General features: G+C 38.9%; 1 protein-coding gene across 1 annotated transcript in view; it reads right to left on the reverse strand.

Annotated features, from left to right (window-relative positions):
* The window catches only part of SH3PXD2B (SH3 and PX domains 2B), a 121,205-nt gene that overhangs the window by 36,446 nt on the left and 64,980 nt on the right, over nucleotides 1-19,779 (reverse strand). The window contains exons 4-5 of the mRNA XM_070933967.1: nucleotides 14,974-15,050; nucleotides 6,265-6,356 (exon numbers count right to left, since the gene is read on the reverse strand). Of these exons, the coding sequence (XP_070790068.1) occupies nucleotides 6,265-6,356; nucleotides 14,974-15,050 (169 nt within the window). The remainder of the gene's footprint in view (nucleotides 1-6,264; nucleotides 6,357-14,973; nucleotides 15,051-19,779) is intronic.

Genomic DNA, 19,779 nt, shown 5'->3' on the forward strand with positions numbered 1-19,779 from the left:
CCATGCCCACCAAGCCACCCCCACCAATCCACACCCACATAACCAGTGCCCATTCCTAGACTGAGGAGATTTGCTCACAGTCACTCATGTCTTAGTTACTCCCTGACTAGACTCCTGCAATGTGCTCTACATGGAACTGCCTTGAAGACTACCTGGAAGTTACTACTCTAGAATTTAGTGGCCTCTGTATTTCTGGATGCTCCACATTTTGCCCAAGTTAGCCAGCTGTTGCACAAGCTGCACTGGCTTTCAGCCTCTTTCCAGGTACAATTCAAAGTGCTAGCTATCACCTAAAAAGCCTTGAATAATAGGTGGGCAAGTTATTTGTAACATGGCCCTGAGAGCATCTGTTCATTGTATCAGGTTAGATAGTGTGGTCGTGCTTCAGGTCTCTTTCCTGAAATCCCATCATTTGTTGGGACCTTTGAGCCAAGTACTGCAAATGGTTGATCCTTAAGAAATAAATAGGAAAGAAAGTCTTTGCGTATTTTTTATGAGTTTAAACACTAAGGTTAACATTCTGAACTCCCGTACCAAAAACTACTGCTGCTGGGTAAATAAAGTATAAACATTATGTTCCTCCCAGTCAGTAATCCTGCAGATCCGAAGATAAGGAGCCACAAAAAAATGTTTCTAAGGCATTTACCATCACAGTTCTGTTTCCCACTCAAAAAGGATGAACTTGCAGATTAAAAATCCCCATCTCCATCTTCCTCCCCCTGCTCTACAGTACAAATCAAAGTGCACCACATTTATAGCATTCCTTTTAAGAGGAATGGCTCTGCCCTTTCTAATGTTGCGAGGCATAGATTATTATGATAAATGGATGCCTGCAAGACATGTTCCTGGAATGAACAAGGAGTCAGCAAGGAAACTAATCTGTTCTGTCTGTTACTTCTCTCTGGTTGAGCAGAGCAGATTGTTTTAATCACCACTTAGCACTTGTCCAATGAAAGCTCCAGGCTTTCAACTGAGGACTCTTAGTAGTTGAATGAATCCTTTGACTCAGCAACTTCTTTGTGTCCTGTCTGATGCAACCTCTGTTTCTTAACCTGAGAGGAAAAGCCTCTTTTAAACAAAGGAAAGACAGACTGCCATGAATCACAGAGGCAGAAGGGACTATTAAGTCCACCTCTTCTGCTCAGTGCAGGGATCCAAATTGAGGCATCCCAAAAATGTGTCTGTCTAGCCTCTGGTTGAACTCAGCTATGAAGGGGAGGCTACCATCTCTCAGGGCAATTGGTTCCACTATCCAGCTGCTTTGTTAGGAACCCCCTCCCCTCCAAGATTCGATTAGAGTCTACTTTCCTGTAATTTAAATGTATTATTCCATGCTTGGCGCTCTGGAATAAGACATATCAGGTCTTTCTGCAGCGCCGTGATACTTTTATAAACACATCTTACAGTTCTACTGCTTTCTAAAGAGTGGATGTTCACATTGGTGCCTAGGAAGCTACAATGTACAGGGAGTCTTCAGATTATGACAGTTGGGATTAGCTGCAGTTAAAAGGCAATGACCTCATTGCTCAGTAAAGTAACAACAATCTTGGCAGTTCCAGTTGCTGTCATAACTTTAAAATGCATGGGTCATTAAATGAGAAGCAGAAGTCCCAATTAAAAGTCCAGGGGTGCCACAAGGGAAGGGAAGTGCTGGAGGGGGTAAAGGTTGGGAAGGGCCTCTACAGACCATGCATCAGCTTGCCGATAGCTTGGGAGGCCTCATGCAGTCTGTGCACAAGCACAGGAAGACCAAGGAATGGAGAGTATGACAAGGCTGGGAGAACTTACCAGAACAACTTGTGACTTTTCCTGCAGGCTTCCCCATTGACTTTGCTTGTGGGAAACTGGCAGGGAAAGTTTCAAATAGTGATCACATGACGTTAAATGCGAGCTGGTTGCCAAGCACCTGAATTGAAATCACATGATCTTCAGGATGCTACAGGAATTTTGAGGACCAGTAATAAGTACCCCTTGTTCAGCACTGTCACAATTTTGAATGGTTGTTGAAGAAGTAGTCAATATGCAAGGACTACATGTAATTTCTCTTACAATTATGTATGGAAAGCTAATTACAAAATAAACTATTACAAATACTCTAATATAATACAATATTTTGAGGTTGTGTTCCCATTTAAGGGCACTTCAATAGCAGTGCAATAGACTGGACATGATTAATTATGTACTCTCAAGTTGTTATCAACTCTTACTGATCACACAGATAGATTATCTCCATGAAGATATGCCCTTAACCTTTCAGGTCTTCCAATGGTGTACATATTGCCACTATAGTTGGGTCTATCTACCTAGCTGCTGATCATCATCTTCTTTCCTTCTACCTTTCCCAGCATTAGAGCTTCTCCTGAGAGCTATGTCTGTGCATAATGGATCTGAAGGAGGATGATTTGAGCCTGGTCAAAGTGAAAGTGAAAAGTCTTCACTTTTCAAGTGAAAAGTCCAGGTTGACTTGTTCAATGATTAATTTGTTTGTTTTCTTGGCTGTCCATGGTATTCCCAAGAGTCTTCTCCAATACCAGAGTTTAAAAGTATCAGTACTCTTCCCATCTTGCTTTCTCAAAGTACAATTTTCACTTCTACAGAGAACCCCAAAGAATATCATGGCTTGCAAGATTCTGATCTTTGTAGATATGGAAACGATATTTGAATATATTTTGCCAGGGCTTCATGGCTGCTTTACCAAGGGTTAGTCTATGGTGTATTTCTTGATTACTTGTTCCTTTAGTGTTGATGGTTATTTCAAAAGCCAGAAAATATCTACTACTTCAATGTCTCCATTGACAGTTCTCAGACTGGTTCTACCTACAATCATTAATTTGGTATTTTTTATATTTAATCATAGCCCTATTTTTTTCCCCACTGTGCTTCTTGACTTTTATTATTACAATCTGCAGACCCTTTATATTTTTAGACTTTCGGGTTAGTGTCATCCATATAGTACATGTTCTTGATGTTTCCAATATCTCCCAAACCAACGTTATAGCACATACAGTCCAAATGGCATTGTAGAACAGAGTAGAAGATTAATTCAGCAAAGGTCAAAGATTCAGCCTACAAAAGATGTGGATTCACACATGCTAGAAATCAAGAAATGAAAGTCATGAAGCAAGCACACATTTACCTGTATAGGTAGATACAGAAAATTCTACAATTTTATTAAAAATTGTGGCTCAGCTCAATTCTAGAGGGAGGGAGGGAGGGAGGGAGGGAAAGCCCATTCAAGGTTCTCTCCTACAGCAACAAAACTGAATCTCAGAGAACATAAAGCCTGAGCACCTATGAAACAATCTCTTTCTATTATTCCACTTCTCCTTTGATGAGGCAGAAAATTATGGTTCTATTCTAAAAGCAACCATATAAGTGTCTCTATACTACCATGTTTCCCCCAAAATAAGACCCTGTCTTATATTTTTTTGAACCCTGAAATAAGCACTTGGCCTTATTGTCATGTGCTCAAAAGTCCAATTGGGCTTATTATCAGGGGATGTCTTATTTTGGGGGAAACAACATGCATGTACTCAAGCCTGTGTTTCTCTTTGTGTCTTTCAATGCATTAGCTGATGAATTGACAGAAGGAAAGGAAGCTAAAGGGGGAAAACCCAGCTGACAAAAGAAAGCAGCATAGTTAATAGGCTCTGGGTTTTTGCACCAACTGAATCAAATGGCTGAAGAGAAAAAAGTTGGGTAAGCAAACAATATGAAAAAGGATGAAAGAAGACAGAAATAGAAAGTTTTCAAAGACAGATGCAGAAAGAATATCTAGCCAATTGAAAACAATTCTTTGTAAATGACATGGGTGTTGGAAGGATCTGTGCTCAGATACAGAAAATAACAACTCTTCTAATCTATCCAATAAAGTATTTCCCAACAACAATTTGCACAATATCTTTGCATAACTGTGCATTCCACACAGATGATGGCAAATGGGTTATATTTATGCTCAAAATGGTTAATAAAAGGGCTTCCAGCCACAGGCAGCTGATAGTCACAAGGCAAATGTTGCATCAGGCAAGGCTAGGCAGAGAATGGGTTGCAAATATCCTTGTTTTGCAAGGAAAACACTCGCATGTGTTTGCTGTTACTCAAGAAATTGACAACAAGAAAGTGTTCTTTTTTGCTCTTGGTTTTTCTTGACATAAAACAATTGTATACAATTAGACATGGTAATATATTTTCCTACTGCTGAAGTTTAAAACTTTATAACTCACTGATAGATGCACATTTTTATTAATGCAGAAAGTAAGCAAGTCCAAGGTTCATTGCTATTGAAACAATATAAAGCACCATGAATGGCAGGTTTAAATGAGATGCTAAAGTGACAAAGAAGGATAAGTGAGGAAACAAGTAATTGGCATTTTACTTCTAAATGTGAGATAGTTGAGACATAGGATACAAAAACTGGTGGGAGAAATCATGTATCCTTTCCTGTTGAGAAGAAATGTCTCTGAAGTAGTGATTTAGATCAGGGGTCTCCAACCTTGGCGACTTTAAGACTTGTGGACTTCAACTCCCAGAATTCCCCAGCCAGCAAAGCTGGGAGTTGAAGTCCACAAGTCTTAAAGTTGCCAAGGTTGGAGACCCCTGATTTAGATCTTGTTAGCAGCAGTGGTAAACTCACAAAAAATATTGTAGTACTGTTTTATCATCATCATCATCATCATCATCATCATCATCATCATCATCATCATCAACAACAACAACCCAAAAACTTAATACTGAAATGCAGACTTAAAATATGCTCCACAGCCACTCTACTGAGTGAATTTTGACAGCTGTGAAGTGACAGAGAACATACTAGCAAGCCAAATCGACAGCTTCAAACACAAAAGAGAATATTTGTAGCTCAGGGTTGAATTGTGAGGTTTTTGGTGCTCTCTGAGCTTGGTTGTTTTCTTGCAGAAGTTTCATTACAAAGATAACATTATCAGTAGTTGGTAAGGAAACCTCTGCAAGGAAACAACCTCACCAAGAACCTCACAATCTTCCCTTCCCGTAGTCTGCCTATCACACTCTATTCTCCTTCCATCACTTTGTATTAGAGTTGGAGAAAGGTCAGATTAAAGGCTACAAAGGTTATCTATTGAATTTGGTTGTGATAGAGTGTTTACATTTTTTCAAAGATCAGATAAAATATAACAACTTGGATCTTGAAACAATTCTAATTCCCCTCTTTACTCTTATCATTACAAGAATATGATTATCAGATCTACAGCTCTCCCATCCTTCCTGTGTTTGCTTTCAAAAGAAGATGGAATGTAGGTAATCACTCAGTGATTCTACAATTCCAAGATTACTTCTCTCTCTGCCAGAAACAGCACTCTTTCGGCTAATACATCAGCCTGCATATTCTAAAACACAATTGCCACTTATGGTAATTCCCCAAAGAGCTAATCAAAGGTTTCAATTAAAACTTAGCAAGCCCCTTCCATAGTAGTAAAACCTGGCTTATAAATGCATGAGACCAGACTCCAAGGCAATTAGATAGATGCAGTCAACTTGGGTTCAGCTCCAGGTGAGTGTTGGTCCACCAGCAGCCTGCGGAGCTGGCAGCAGAGTTGGACAGTGAGGAGGCTGGGGAGGAACATGGGCCAGTCCTGGAGTCCGGGGAAGGCTTGGACGAGGGCTCTGCGTCGGAGGCAGAGAAAGGGCCACCTGGGAGGTACGTACTGCCTCCAGAGTCGGACCTCAGCGAGACAGAGGAACAGGGGGAGCCTGTTCTCAGTGCACGCATGTGCAGAGCTGCCAGAAGACAAGAACAGCTAAAACAAAAGGGATGACTCGGGAGTAGGGGTGGGAGATGATTGGCCCCTCCCATAAGACTTAAAAAAGGAGCAAAGGCATGTGGGCCTTTGCAGGAAGCAACATTTGTTCATTCAGTTCAGCTTAAAGCCTGAAGCTCTGTTTGATTCTGGACCCCCTGTGGCTTTGCCAATTAGGTCTTTGGCAGCATGTCAAGAGAGATAAAGGTGGGTGATTATCCCGCCATTAAAATGTGTTGAGTACCAAATTCAATGAGTTTCAATGAATTTGGTATTCAGTTGAAAACCAAAATACTACTATATTTATTTTTGTTAATAAAATTTTATTGGAAAAGGTCTATTTTCTACATACAATGGATAGATCTGACATTCATTTTTACATTTCATTTTTCACTGATGAAAATCTCAGTGTTGTCATTCCCTCTTTCAATTTACTCTCATACACACATACAGACACACACGAAACTATAACTTGTTTACAATAACTTACTCTTTAGGAGGATTTAGGTCCTCTGGCCTTGTTTCAAAAAACTGAAGAACCTCATCACACTGAGAGATGTATGGTGGCAGCTGGATCAGAGCCTGAAAAACAAACATACCTGTGATTTATACAAACATTGCATTTAATCAATAGTAAGCACTTGGAAATGCATCAAAGGCTGACTGTCAGCTTTATTAGACGTGAATGGGCGTTTTAATGAAAAAAAGATAGCATGGATCCCATTTCTACTGCCTGGTAAAAGTTGAAGGTTTAGAGATAGCAAAACAACACCCCCCACACCCCCCAAAAAAACCCAGTTACTGACTGAATAGAATAAAGATCAGAACATTGATGGGAACAATTGAAGAGAAAGTAAAAAAAAAATGTTTATGTATGCAGTAGAAACAATGATTTGAAAAAAAAGTTGATTTGAGAATTATAGGTTCAAAGCTGAACTATGGGTTCAACTATAGGTCTTGATTCTAACACTTACGCAACTTTGCCATATATTTGAGTTCCTGGACAAATTACTTATCTTTTAATTCACCAGTTTGCCCATCATTTAAGATTTATCATTACTACCCCCTATCATTAGGGGTGGGCTGCTGTGGGTTTGCAGGGGTTCGGGAAAACCTCTAGCTAAGATTCTGTGCAGTTCGGAGAACCCCCAAATCCCACTCCTGGCTGGCCCCTCTCCTCCCACCCCGCCCCTCCCAGGAGTCCCCACGCGGCCTGTTTTGGATGCAGGTAAGTGCAGGGTTCACGCAGAGGACCGGGGAGGGTGAAAATGGGCCTACCGGAAGTTCAGGAAGGCCAGAAACGGGCCCATCTCTGGCCTCCAGAGGGCCTCTGAAGTCTAGAGCAAAAACGCCCCCCTCCCCATGGTGCAGGAGGCCGAATAGGCCATGCCCAACATGGCCATGCCCACCCAGCAACTGGGCAGAGAACCCCTTGCTAAAATATTTGAAGCCCACCCCTGCCTATTATGTTGTGAATGGATGCCTATGACATTTTTACAAAATTAAAATTTTAAAGAGATTTTAAAGAAGATCTGCATTTTCATAATGTTCAGGAGTACTCAAATACGTTTATGTACATCTTCTTGGTAGAAATCTTATTAATCTCTTTTACAAACTACTTATTGTCAACAGAATTGTGTAGATGAGTGATTGGGACAGAGAATGAGAGAAAGTGGTTTGTTTAAAGGCATATAGAGGAATAATGGCAAGATCAACCCACTTTGTCATATGAAGTAGCAAAACCAGAGGTGGTATTCAGCCAGTTCGGATCAGTTCAGGCAAACCGGTAGTGGCGACCTGCCCGCCCGGGTGCAATCCCGTCCTATATCGTTGTGTTTTTGATGTTGCATGCATGCGTGGATGGTGCAAAAGAGCAAATTGCCGTGATTTGTGAAATCGCACGCATGTGTGCGCACACTCACATTTCCGGTGCTGGGCGAACTGGTAGTAACAGTAAGTGAATCCCACCTCTCAGCAAAACCATCTGCAATTTTGTATCTTGCTTGCTTTGACATTGTTGAAAACCTATCCACGTGCTATGCAAAGCATGGACTATTAAAATAGAATAGAATAATAGAGTTGGAAGGGACCTTGGAGGTCTTCTAGTCCAACCCCCTGCCCAGGCAGGAAACCCTACACCACAAATGGTTATCCAACATCTTCTTAAAAATGTCCAGTGATGGGGCATTCACAACTTCTGCAGGCAAGTTGTTTCACTTATTAATTGTTCTAACTGTCAGGAAATTTCTCCTTAGTTCTAAATTGCTTCCCTCCTTGATTAGTTTCCACCCATTGCACCTTGTCCTACCCTCAGGTGCTTTGAAGAATAGTTTGACTCCCTCTTCTTTGTGGCAACCCCTGAGATATTGGAACACTGCTATCATGCCTCCCCTAGTCCTTCTCTTCATCAAACTAGACATACCCAGTTCCTGCAACCGTTCTTCATATGTTTTAGCCTCCAGTCCCCTAATCATCTTTGTTGTTCTTCTCTGCACTCTTTCTAGAGTCTCAACATCTTTTTTACATCGTGGTGACTAAAACTGAATGCATTGTTTAATGTAATGCATAAATTCTATTACTATTTCATCAACAAACCACAGCATAATATAAAGCCACTGTTTCCAGTGTGAATAACCACTTGCTGAAAGTAGAGAGAAACTTTACAGCTTCTCAGGCTTTGAAAATGCCATAAATATTTCCTGAAAATGTTACAGAAGAGAAACAGAGAATCTAATTACTAAAAAGGAACACAAAAGTTTAATTTTAGTTTTAATTGACAATGCGGTCTTAATTTTTTCATATTTCCAGATTTTCTTTAACTTTTATGGATGGCTTAATTACTAGCTGGAACACTCTAGAACTTTAATGTCGAAAATAAAAATTCTGATAAATTCTTCTTCTCGGACTCTTATTTTCTTCCATAAAAATTAAATCTAGCTTTCAAAATAGCATGTTACAGTCATTGGTCTGAGTCAATTAGCTCATATCATCACCTATTTTTCTCATGAATAAAGGCAAACATTTATTTTTCTCCCCAACCAGTACTCTAAAAATTTACATCGAAGGAAAAAGTTTTTTAAATAAGGACAGATACTGTGCTGGCCACGCCCATCCCCGGTTTAGCGAAGGGGGAAAAAGTTGCGATATGTCATGACGATAATGTGACGACACAAGTTTGATACCCTTGCTCTACGTGAATCAAACAAGAAAAAATGAAGTAGCCCCTCTAAGGAGTTGAAAACATGGTTATTTGGCTACTGCTCAGGGAACTCCACCAAATCAGGAAACAGACTCCACAGGACAAGAGTTAATTAGAACTATAGTTAACTGAGATAGCTTATAGTAACAGGATCTTGCAAGCCTGAATATGCTTTATATCCCCTCCCTCATATATCCCAGTGAATCAAAGAGGACCCTGCCTGAGTCTCCTCTGAAAGCTATCTTCCTTCCCAGCAGTTAAGGAATGTTTCAACCCTCTTTGCTTATGTAACTTTTCTTTCTTTTTTCCTCTAGTCCTTCATGATTCTCTACAGTTTCTGCTTAACTTCAAATGCAGGCATTTGTCTAACACAAGGTACCTATGTTATCCTTCTACACCTGTAAACCTGCCAAAAACAAGACTTAGTCATAAAGACACTATTGGAGGAGGTAAACTACTAACTACTAAGAGATCTGTATTAGCTTTCCATAATCTCATGCTTTTCAGATATGTTTGGGAACCAGTTTGGAGAATTCCTACTCAGTTAAGTCTAGAAACAGAGTCACAACAGTTCTAGAGAGTACTAAGTTGAAAAAAGTAAATCTATTCCTTTAAATTCACTTTTAATTATCCCAATATGAATAATACATTCAGGCATATACTGATATTTTTTTTTATGTAGAGCAATACCAGATAAGGATATCTTTAAGAAACAAAAAGGGAAGATTAATTTACTTGAAAGGAAATAGCAAAACCAATAGCACTTAGATGCTTCACAGTTCTTTTACAGCCCTCTCTAAGCAGTTTACAGAGTCAGCCTATTGCCCCCCAACAATCTGGGTCCTCATTTTACTGACCTTGGAAGGATGGAAGGCTGAATCAACCTTGAGCCTGGTGAGATTTGAACTGCCAAATTGCAGGCAGCCGGCATTCAGCAGAAGTAGCCTGCAGTCCTGCTGTCTAACCACTGCACCACCGTGACTCTTAAAATGGTTTTTAATGGCTCTTTAAAATGGTTAATTTTAAAAATTTGCATAACTACATGAATATTAAATTGACTAAAATTCATGTAAGCATTTTTAACAAACCAACAAATCTCTTTCACTATAAAATAAAACAGATCTAGGGTTGCATAAAACCCAATTTATTTAGTCATCACTGGGCTATTAGGTATTTTAAACCTGGAATTTGATTATTTTGTTATTTCTCCCTTTCTCTCTCATTAAAAAGAAGTAACTGATCAAGGAGAGATCCAACCTTGAACCAAGGAGAAATTTCCTGACAGTGAGAGCAATTAATCAGTGGAATAATTTCCCTCTAGAAGTTGTGGGTCTTCCATCACTGGAAGTTTTTAGGAAGAGATTGAATAGCCATTTGTTTGGAATGGTATACTTGAGCAGTGGTTGGACTACAAGATCTCAAATTTTCTTTCAACTTTGTTATTCTATATGCTGCTTAGCGTTTGGGATCAGCCACTACCAACATGATGGTAAACTTGCTTTTCATGTAGGTTTTCCCACCCAATCAGTGGTGGGTTGTTCCTGGCTCGCCCCGGTTTGGGTGAACCGGTAGAGGTGGAGGTGGGAGGCTCCGCCCACCCACCCAGATGTCATCAAAAACACTCTGTGCATGCGCAGAAGCTATTGCACATGCGCAGAAGCGCTGTGTGCTCGCAAAGCAAGCCTGCCTGCTTCCAACCGATAGCAAACCGGTAGCCCCGGGATTTGAAATCAACTACTGCACCCAATGGTCAAAAGCATTCTATAACATTCATTCTGAGGATGCCTAACTTCTTTTCTATTAAAAGTTAGGATGCCTAACTTTTCTATTCTATTTCTATTACATCTCTTGTTCCTATGCAAAGGTTATTTATTCTTGGGTTTTTGGGCTGTGATACTACATTATGGGAAGAATTTATCATTTATTTTCATGAAAATACTACAAGATTACCCTTGGAAACGATACTGCCCCCCCTTTTTTTTTCTCTCCCAAGAAAGCAAAATAAGAGAAGTGATAGTTGCTTATACAGCTTGTCAAAAGGACGTGGTTAATCTTAAATCTTGCAGCATTCAGCAACATTGGTAAATATTCACAACCACAGCAATTTCCATGTTTTATTTTGTTTTTTACTTATATGAAATGTTTTCCTCCTGTCTCTCATGAGAGAAAGCACTAAATCAAGGATACCACTACTGCTGAAGTAGTACTCATACTGGGAGAAATTGGAATTGCTTACATACAGGTTTCATAGCATTTTTCAACCCACTCTCTTTAGTCACCAAATGCATACAGTACGTACCATTAGTTGGAAGGCAGTGCAAAGTTTATGAGACTCACCAACTAAGAAAAGAATGCTAGAGTGGCCTATATAACAATTACAATTACGCTAAATGTATTTGGTATATTTAATCTTTAAACCTGGGATTGTTGTTTAGAAGCTGGTTCAATTTTGCATACCCTTGTTCCCTCCGTGCATTTTCCACAAAGAAACAAATATTTTAGAAACATATTAAATAAAATGCAATTTACTTGGGACCATAAAAGCAAATTATGTAGCAAACATACCATGTTTTCCTGAAAATAAGACCTTGTCTTATATTTTTTTGAATCCCAAAATAAGCGCTTGGCCTTATTACCAAAGGTACAAGTACAGATTAGGCAAAACCTGGCTCAAAAACAATAACTGTGAGAGGGACTTTAGAGTCCTAGTGGACTATCACTTAAATATGAGCCAGCAGTGTATGGCGGAAGCCAAAAAAGCTAATACAATCCTTAGTTATATAAATAGAGGCATAAATCAAAATCATGTGATATAATAGTACCATTTTATAAAGCCTTAGTAAGGCCACACATGGAATACTGCATCTGGTTTTGGTCATCACATTACAAGAAAGATATTGAGACTTTGGAAAAGGTGCAAAGAAGAGCAACTAAGATGATTAAAGGCCTGGGGACTAAAACTTATGAAGAACGGTTGCAGGAATTGGGCTTGGCTAGTCTTGAGAAAAGAAGGACTAGTGAGGACATGATAGCAATATTCCAGTATTTGAGAGGTGGAGACAAAGAGTAAGGGGTCAACTTATTTTCCAAAACGCCAGAAGGCAGGACAAGAAACAATGGTTGGAAACTAATTAAGGAGAGAAGCAATCTAGAATTAAGAAGAAACTTCAGAAGTTGTGGGTGCTTCATCACTGGAGATTTTTAAGAAGAGAGTGGACAGTCACATGTCTGAAATGGTATAAGGTCTCCTGCTTGAGCAGGGGGTTGGACTAGAAGACCTCCAAGGTGCCTTCCAGCTCTATTCTGATTGATTGATTGAAAGTAATCCAAGTCACATATCTCCCATCCAATGGCTATGTTTTTTAATTTTTATTTTGCTAACCAAGAATTTTGCATTTGTCTTCATTAAATTTCATTTAAAAAAAAAGTTCAGGCCATTTCTCTAGCCCATCAAGATCCTAGAGGAATTCGTAAACCCATTCAATGTTGTGCCACCTGCAAAACTGTGAGCAATCCTTTCGTGTTCTCATCCAAGTCATTAATAAAAATATTAAACAGTTGAAAACCTAGGACTGCACCTTGAGGAGATAGGTACCATTCTCCAATGTGATAAGGAGCAAGTCAACTACGATTTTCAAGCCAGCAATATATTCACTTGAAAGTTATCTCTATCCCTAGAGCATACAAAATCAGATAGTGAATTAACATCCCATTAGACCTCCTACTTCATCAAGGCATTGCTGAAGTCAACATACATTAGGTGAATAGCATTAGCACAATCTATCAAAGGCACCCAATCAATACATGAGATAAAGTTAGTCTGGAAAGATTAGTTCTGACCACAGGTAAATACTGCATTGTTTTGAAGACACTTACACTCTGATCTCTTTATGATCTGCTCTACAATCCTTCCAGGTATTGATGTCAGACTTGACAGATCTATACTTTGCTGAATCTCCCTTTGTTCTCTTTTTTAAAAAAGGAACATCTACTTGCTTTCCTCTGGTCATCTGGCACTTCATCATTACTCCAGGATTTCTCAAAGCTAAATGCATAAGAGTTTGGCTATACCACCAGCTACTTTCTTCAGAATGCAAAGCTACAATTCATCTGATCCTACGGATTTATTTTTTCAAAGAAGTACCTCTGAACAGGTTTCCACCATGCTCAAGCTTTTCTCTTGCCCGCTTCATCCTATTGCTCATAATTTTATGGTAGAACAGTTTCGGGAGAATTGTTTAGCTCTGCTTTTTCTTTATATACAGATCCTTTTCTGTTAGTTTTGAAGACATCTGAAACAGCCCTTTTAGTCTTAAATATTTTACCTGAATCATCTGGATATTTCATTTTCCCGACTTTCACTCTACAGTTCTAGATTAGTTCCCTGTATTCTTCCTTCTTGATCCAGCCCTCTTTTCCTTTTCTAAATGTGTCCTTTTTCTGTTCAGATTTTTGCTTTGCATGGTCATTGTGGTTTCTTCTGTTGTCCTCCATTTTTTTTCATCATTGAAATTGTTTGCAATTGTGCATTTTGTATCTCCTTCTTTAGGAAATGCCACTTATCTGTTGCTCCTTTTCTTACTGGTTTTTTTTTCCCATGCAAGAGTTGCCTTGAAATAAGATGGGCAGCTATACATTATAAATAAATAATCATTACCCTAATTATACTAAAATCTGCTTCTTTTTTTGAAGTTCAAAATAGGTGCCAACTACACTTGTTTTTCACCACTGGAAAACCTGAAGGACCATATTAGGGGCAGATCATTATGCAAAGAATCTATGAGGTCACCAAAAGCTGACACCAACTTGATGGCACATAAACTATCAACCTTCCTTTCTTGCTTCGTTCCACTTTAGAATTGTATACAGTGGAAATTCCTCACCTGAAATGAGGACCAGATTTACCTTGCATTAAATACCAAACCTTTTTAGACTAAGAAATACATACACGTATTCAGAATCTCAGACAAATTATGTACCTTTATACCTCTATAATTTGTCTTCCTATGAAACAGAGATTATAATAAGCAAGACAGACATTCATTCATTCACATACATCCATGTGCGTTCCAGACAATAATTTTAGGGTAGACAATCAAAATTCCAAATGTGTCCATGAGCCACATAGATTTGGGACCCCTGTAACTGAACAGTAACTGTATTATAAAGGCTATTATTTGAAGGATATAATGTGAATTACTTTCAACAAAGTGATAGAAAATAGAGCAATCTAATGGAAGTAACTTCTCTCTAGCTGAGAAGAGAAGTTGCTTTCATCTTTCAGCTAAGATCTATCGAGGAATAAGTTTGATGATAAGAGATTGAGTAATAAATGAGGCAAATTACAATTTTATCGCTTGGCATTAGTAGAATCATTATGTCATCTACTTACTGACATGGTTCTAATGACAATGTATTCATCATAATTCAGCATTTAACAGCGAACTTCAAATACCGAATGAATCTAATGATAATATATGAATAATAAATCAGCATTTCCATAAAGCATTACAAATGCCCAAAGGATCTAATGAGAGAAAATACACAATTATTTAACATTTACATAGACATTCTATAAAGCTGTAGTATTCCTGAAACAAACAAATATAACTCTTTGGTTTACCTCTATACTAAATGAAATGGTCTGCAATTTTGATTATCTGGACAGTTTGGAATTCTGGGACACACACACACACACACACACACACACTTATCAAACTTCTCAACTGCCCATCTCCCTCCATAGATGACCATACAAGTAGTAGTTGGATTTTGGAGGTGAAAGCAGGTCTCTCTCCCCCTCCCCTCAATTCCAAGTCTTTATAAAGTAACCTGCTACTACTTGGTAGTGCCTTCTGATCAGATGTATACACAACAGCTGAATGACATTCTACGTCACATGAAAATGCATAAAGATGAACCAATAATGATGATTGTGCATAATAAGGAGCCATATGATGAAAGTGGTGCCCTGATCAAACTAATAAAAATATCCATTACCTTACAATACTCATCAATGGGTATTAGGCGTTTAATGGCAACATCACGGATGTGGCTTCGGCGGAAGAGAATTTTGCCTGTGATAAATAACATAAAGAAAGAACAAAGTTATTAGTTGTTTTATTAGAAACTCACACTTTTGCAAACTATAAGGTGATAATAATTCCTAGTCAATTGTATATGAATATACTTTTCAGAACAATTATATAAAAGGTTCTTTTCCAATCTTGAAACTCAAACACAATGGGAAGGCACAGACTGGGAAAAGGCAGAAGGGCATTCACATATAAATGTTCAAAGATTGTTGTTATTAGTTGCGAAGTCGTGTCCGACCCATTGCGACCCCATGGACAACGTTCCTCCAGGCCTTTCTGTCCTCCACCATCCTCTGGAGTCCATTTAAGCTCATTTCAAAGATAAGAGTTGTTTTATTCATATCTATGATAACTGCAACTTTTAGAAACTTGGGTCTTCTGGGAAATATAAGTGGATTTGGGGATGAAAGTGGAATAATTTTCTCTCCATTACAAGCTATTTCCAAAATAGCTATCTGGAAAAACTATCAGACAGTTTTTTCTGATATAAACAATAGCAACAGGACACAGAATACACCAATCTCTTAGCTGCATACCCCAAAATAATATGGAACTAATCAGTGAAAAGCAAAATACTGTTTGTATCAATTTGTCAGTATAATGAAAAAGAAAGCGCAAATGGAACCATCATAAGTGTACTGCAGATATACACAGTTCTCTGAGAGAACCTTACAGTTCTCTTATACCAGTTTCCCTCAATATGGTATATTGGGCTTCCAGATGGTTTGGGCTTCCTAGCCAGTCATCTGTAATTCTAAGAACCACAGGAGGCGAATTCTCTATGCTGAATCAAAATCTTGATTTAACAGAGAAGTCTATTTTCAAAGACATGATCTAGGAGAACACAGACACATTTTTGACATTTATCGATCCTTGTGGCATCCCCAACCTCTCTGCTTTTTGTTGGTTGTTTTATTTTCATTTTTTTTTTGGCTGTCCATGTGACTATAGGTATGCATAATAAAACCAGCAAATAAAGCATTATTTTAAAAAAATCAAAACAATTAGACATAAATAGAAATAAGATCATGAGACAATACATGACCTTACATATACAGATAGCCCTCAACTTATGATCGATTGCTTAGCAACCATTTGAAGTTACAACCATCACAAAAAAGATAATAAAATTGGTCATGTGACTGAGCCCTTTTATGATCGTTACAACGTAGGGACATAATAGGCAGGCTCCATTATGGTTGTATGTTGAGGACTACCTGTAACACTACCAATATGCAGGCTCCCTGTTACCAGGGTGATGATGTAAATGCTATGGGAGAAAAAGCTCATCTCCTAGGTCCCATTAGATGCCACTCCTTAGCAGGCAGGACCCATGACTTGCCTGCCCTGCCAAACCTGATGGGATTGGTAGATATAACCAGGACAGGCAGTCCCTCCTAACCTGGCCATGTAACATATAAGGCTTTAAAGGCCAAAAGAGCACCTTGAAATGCCAGCATTATCTATAGGGCACTAGATTTATTTCCTGTGAAAACAAATATAGACATTCAGATCAGTGGTGGGTTAAATTTTTTTACTACCAGTTCTGTGGGTGTGACTTGGTGGGCGTGGCTTGGTGGGCATGGCAGGGGAAGGATACTGTAAAATCTTCATTTCCTCCCGATCAGCTGGGACTCGGGAGACAGAGAATAGATGGGGGCGGGGACAGTCAGAGGTGGTATTTACCGATTCTCCGAACTACTCAAAATTTCCGCTACCGGTTCTCCAGAACTGGTCAGAACCTGCTGAAACCCACCTCTAATTCATATCTAACTGGCCATCTTGTCAAAAATGATTTTAAAGGAGACACTTTTAAGATATTTCTCCTCTTTTCCTATATGGAACAAATTTAATTGCCACGGAAAGGAGGGAAACCCTGCTTTATATAATTGGGCAGAACTGATTTCAAATTCTATCAAATCACCGTTACAGATTTAAATATTTCTTTGATAAATTGTTTAATAGCAAGTTAGTTTTCCAGTGAGTTGGTTTAGAACAATTTAGTTTATATTTAGAAGTCCAAAAGCATCTAGGTTGGCTTATCTGAGATTCCCAGCCAGCAGAAGTAAATTAAAATTTACAACCCATATCTTCTTACTGATGTACCCATAAACCATTCAGGCAATCAAAGTAAATGGCCAGTTAATCTTGCTTGCCATTTGCACAAGCAATCAGAGTAATGCATGCTCATGTCTCCACTGCAATGAGGAACGTTAGGGGTATTTCTTCTAATCCACAGGTGGTGCTTTCTTTACAATTTACATTATTTTAAGGCAGCAGACAACATATAAAAAGCTTTAAGGTCTTACAGAAGGCAGAAGGCAGTTGTCATATTTTTAGCTGATGACAGACATGCTGGTGCTGCTTTCTTTACCAATTTATCTGATCCTCTGTCAAACAACACAAGTACCAAATGTATCGCTGCTGTATTTCAAAAAATATGTTCAATTAAGGTGTTTCTAAGTTTACAAACACTTTTAATTTCCAATAAAATGTAAAAAGGCTGCAGCATTAATCCCTGATACACCTCTTGATCAGTTCATGCATATATAAAGCAGGGTAAAATATTTCATACTTTGACTTGATAAATGAAGGCACAGGACAGAGTTGGTAGGAAGCCAAAAAGACGCTCAACAATAGAAGATGTTTTCTTCTTGATTCTTGGGAAGAAGAACTCTGTCATTATCATAAATGTAGACCTGGTCTCTAGAAACCCACAAAATGTTTTTTAAGATATACAATGACAGCATATTTTACCCTTAAGGTTTAGGCAAATTTACTTTAAAAAAAAAATAGGGACATATAGCCAAGGTTATTTTCCTCTTATATGAACATGAACCGGTGATTTACTTTGATTATTTTATTATGCATACTCAGAATAGCTTTCTGTAGGCAGAAATGGTAAGAAGCTAATTTGAAAGAGAGTAGAATCTTCCAGCTCTTAAAATTCTGCACAGATCCTAGCTTTAAAAAAAACAACAACAAAAAAGCCCTAATGAGAATCTACACAACACCTTGTTATACACACTCAAAGCGCAATGCCCAGACCAACATCTGGAGCAGACTTCTGCAACATGACAGGGCTACGATGACTTAACCACTTCAAGCTTGAGAGAAAGAAACCAGGGTAAGGAAGACTATATAACCGTAATGGCGAACCTATGGCACGTGTGCCAGAGGTGGCACGCAGAGCCCTCGCCAGCTGCTTTTCTGGTTTCCGGTGCACACATATGCACCAGCCAGCTGGTCTTCACGGGCACTGGAGCACTGGAAAACAGCCTGAAAACGGCCTGAAAAATGGCAAAAAAAACCAGCCTGAAAAATGGCCCGTAAATGGCCTGAAAACAGCCCCCAAAACAGCCAAAAACAGCCAAAAAACAGGCATGTGCACACCAGCCACCTGGTCTTCGGGTTTCCAGTGCTTTGCCGCGTGCACCTGCACACATGTTCCAGTTTGGGCACTTGGTGCCAAAAAGGTTTGCCATCCCTGCTATATAACATTAATTCTAGACTATAGAACCTTCTTCCATTCAACCATTTATATTTTGCCTTCTTTTTACCTATTTTAAATAAGAAACTGTTTATAAAGCTACATTTTTCCACAAGCTACTTCTAAACAGAGAGGAGGTGGAGAGTGGAAGGTGGAAGGCTTTTAAAGACCCAGGAAGATGTTCATTCCAATTACAAAACAAAACAAAACAACAGGTAACCTTATGAAGCATTCTTCATACGCACCATTACTTATAAATTGCGTTCTCATGGACGCAAAACATCAAACTGATTGTTTTGAAGAGGCCAAATTTAGTTGACTGAATCAGAGAACTGAATTAATACATCTTGCAGTTAGACAGTAGATATTGTAGGCTGTGAGAATGGAAAACTGGAATAAAAAAAAAATTAACACTTGCTACTAACTCTTTAACATTTCTACATTAAAAGAATTTCCAAGTAAATGGTGGTAAACCATTGGTTATATGGAATGATTATATTTACAGTATATATACTTCAACAAACTTAATTATTTTATCTAGAGCAGGGCTGTCAAACTTCCAGCCCATGGGCCAGATGTGTCACACACTAGCCACGCCCTGTTTAGCTAGGGGGGAAAAGTCCCAATACGTCACGTGACGCCACCCTGATGTGATTTTGACACCTCTGATCTAGAGGAACTGCAGTAAGTTGAAATATGGTTCCATCACAGTTCCTGGACATAGAAGCATGCACTAAACTCCATGGGTAAAAACATCACACAATCCCTAATAGGACCTATCTTAACTGCAGTCTGAGAATACCTCATTAATTGTTTCTTAAAGATATGTCTCAAGAAATACTTCTCCTCTCCAGTATTTCTGCAGTATTTCTTCCTCTCCAACTCAGAGCAGAGATCACCCAGCTTTTTACTTTTTTTTCCTGATTTGATATAGAAGTAGTGTTTTCTACCTTTTCTTGACTCTATTTTTTTTTATAAAAAAACCACATACAATAGGCAATTTACAGTAAAGCCTGACTGTATTGTATGATTTGTGAAGCTTTGACAAGAACGCCCACAGGGGATGGAATTTATCATCTCCTGTTGGCATCCTGCCACCACCACCACCCGGATTGCCACTTTTCTTCTATGGTCGTTTTGGTTTATGCTATTAGCCCAGGGGTAGGCAACCTTAAATAGTCAAAGACCCACAAAGGTCCTAACCAGGAGCCCCCTGTTCAA

The sequence above is a fragment of the Pituophis catenifer genome, unplaced genomic scaffold (genome assembly GCF_029215685.1).
Source record: "Pituophis catenifer annectens isolate HBS135680 unplaced genomic scaffold, rPitCat1.0.hap2 SCAF_2, whole genome shotgun sequence".
NCBI classification, from domain to species: Eukaryota; Metazoa; Chordata; class Lepidosauria; order Squamata; family Colubridae; genus Pituophis; species Pituophis catenifer.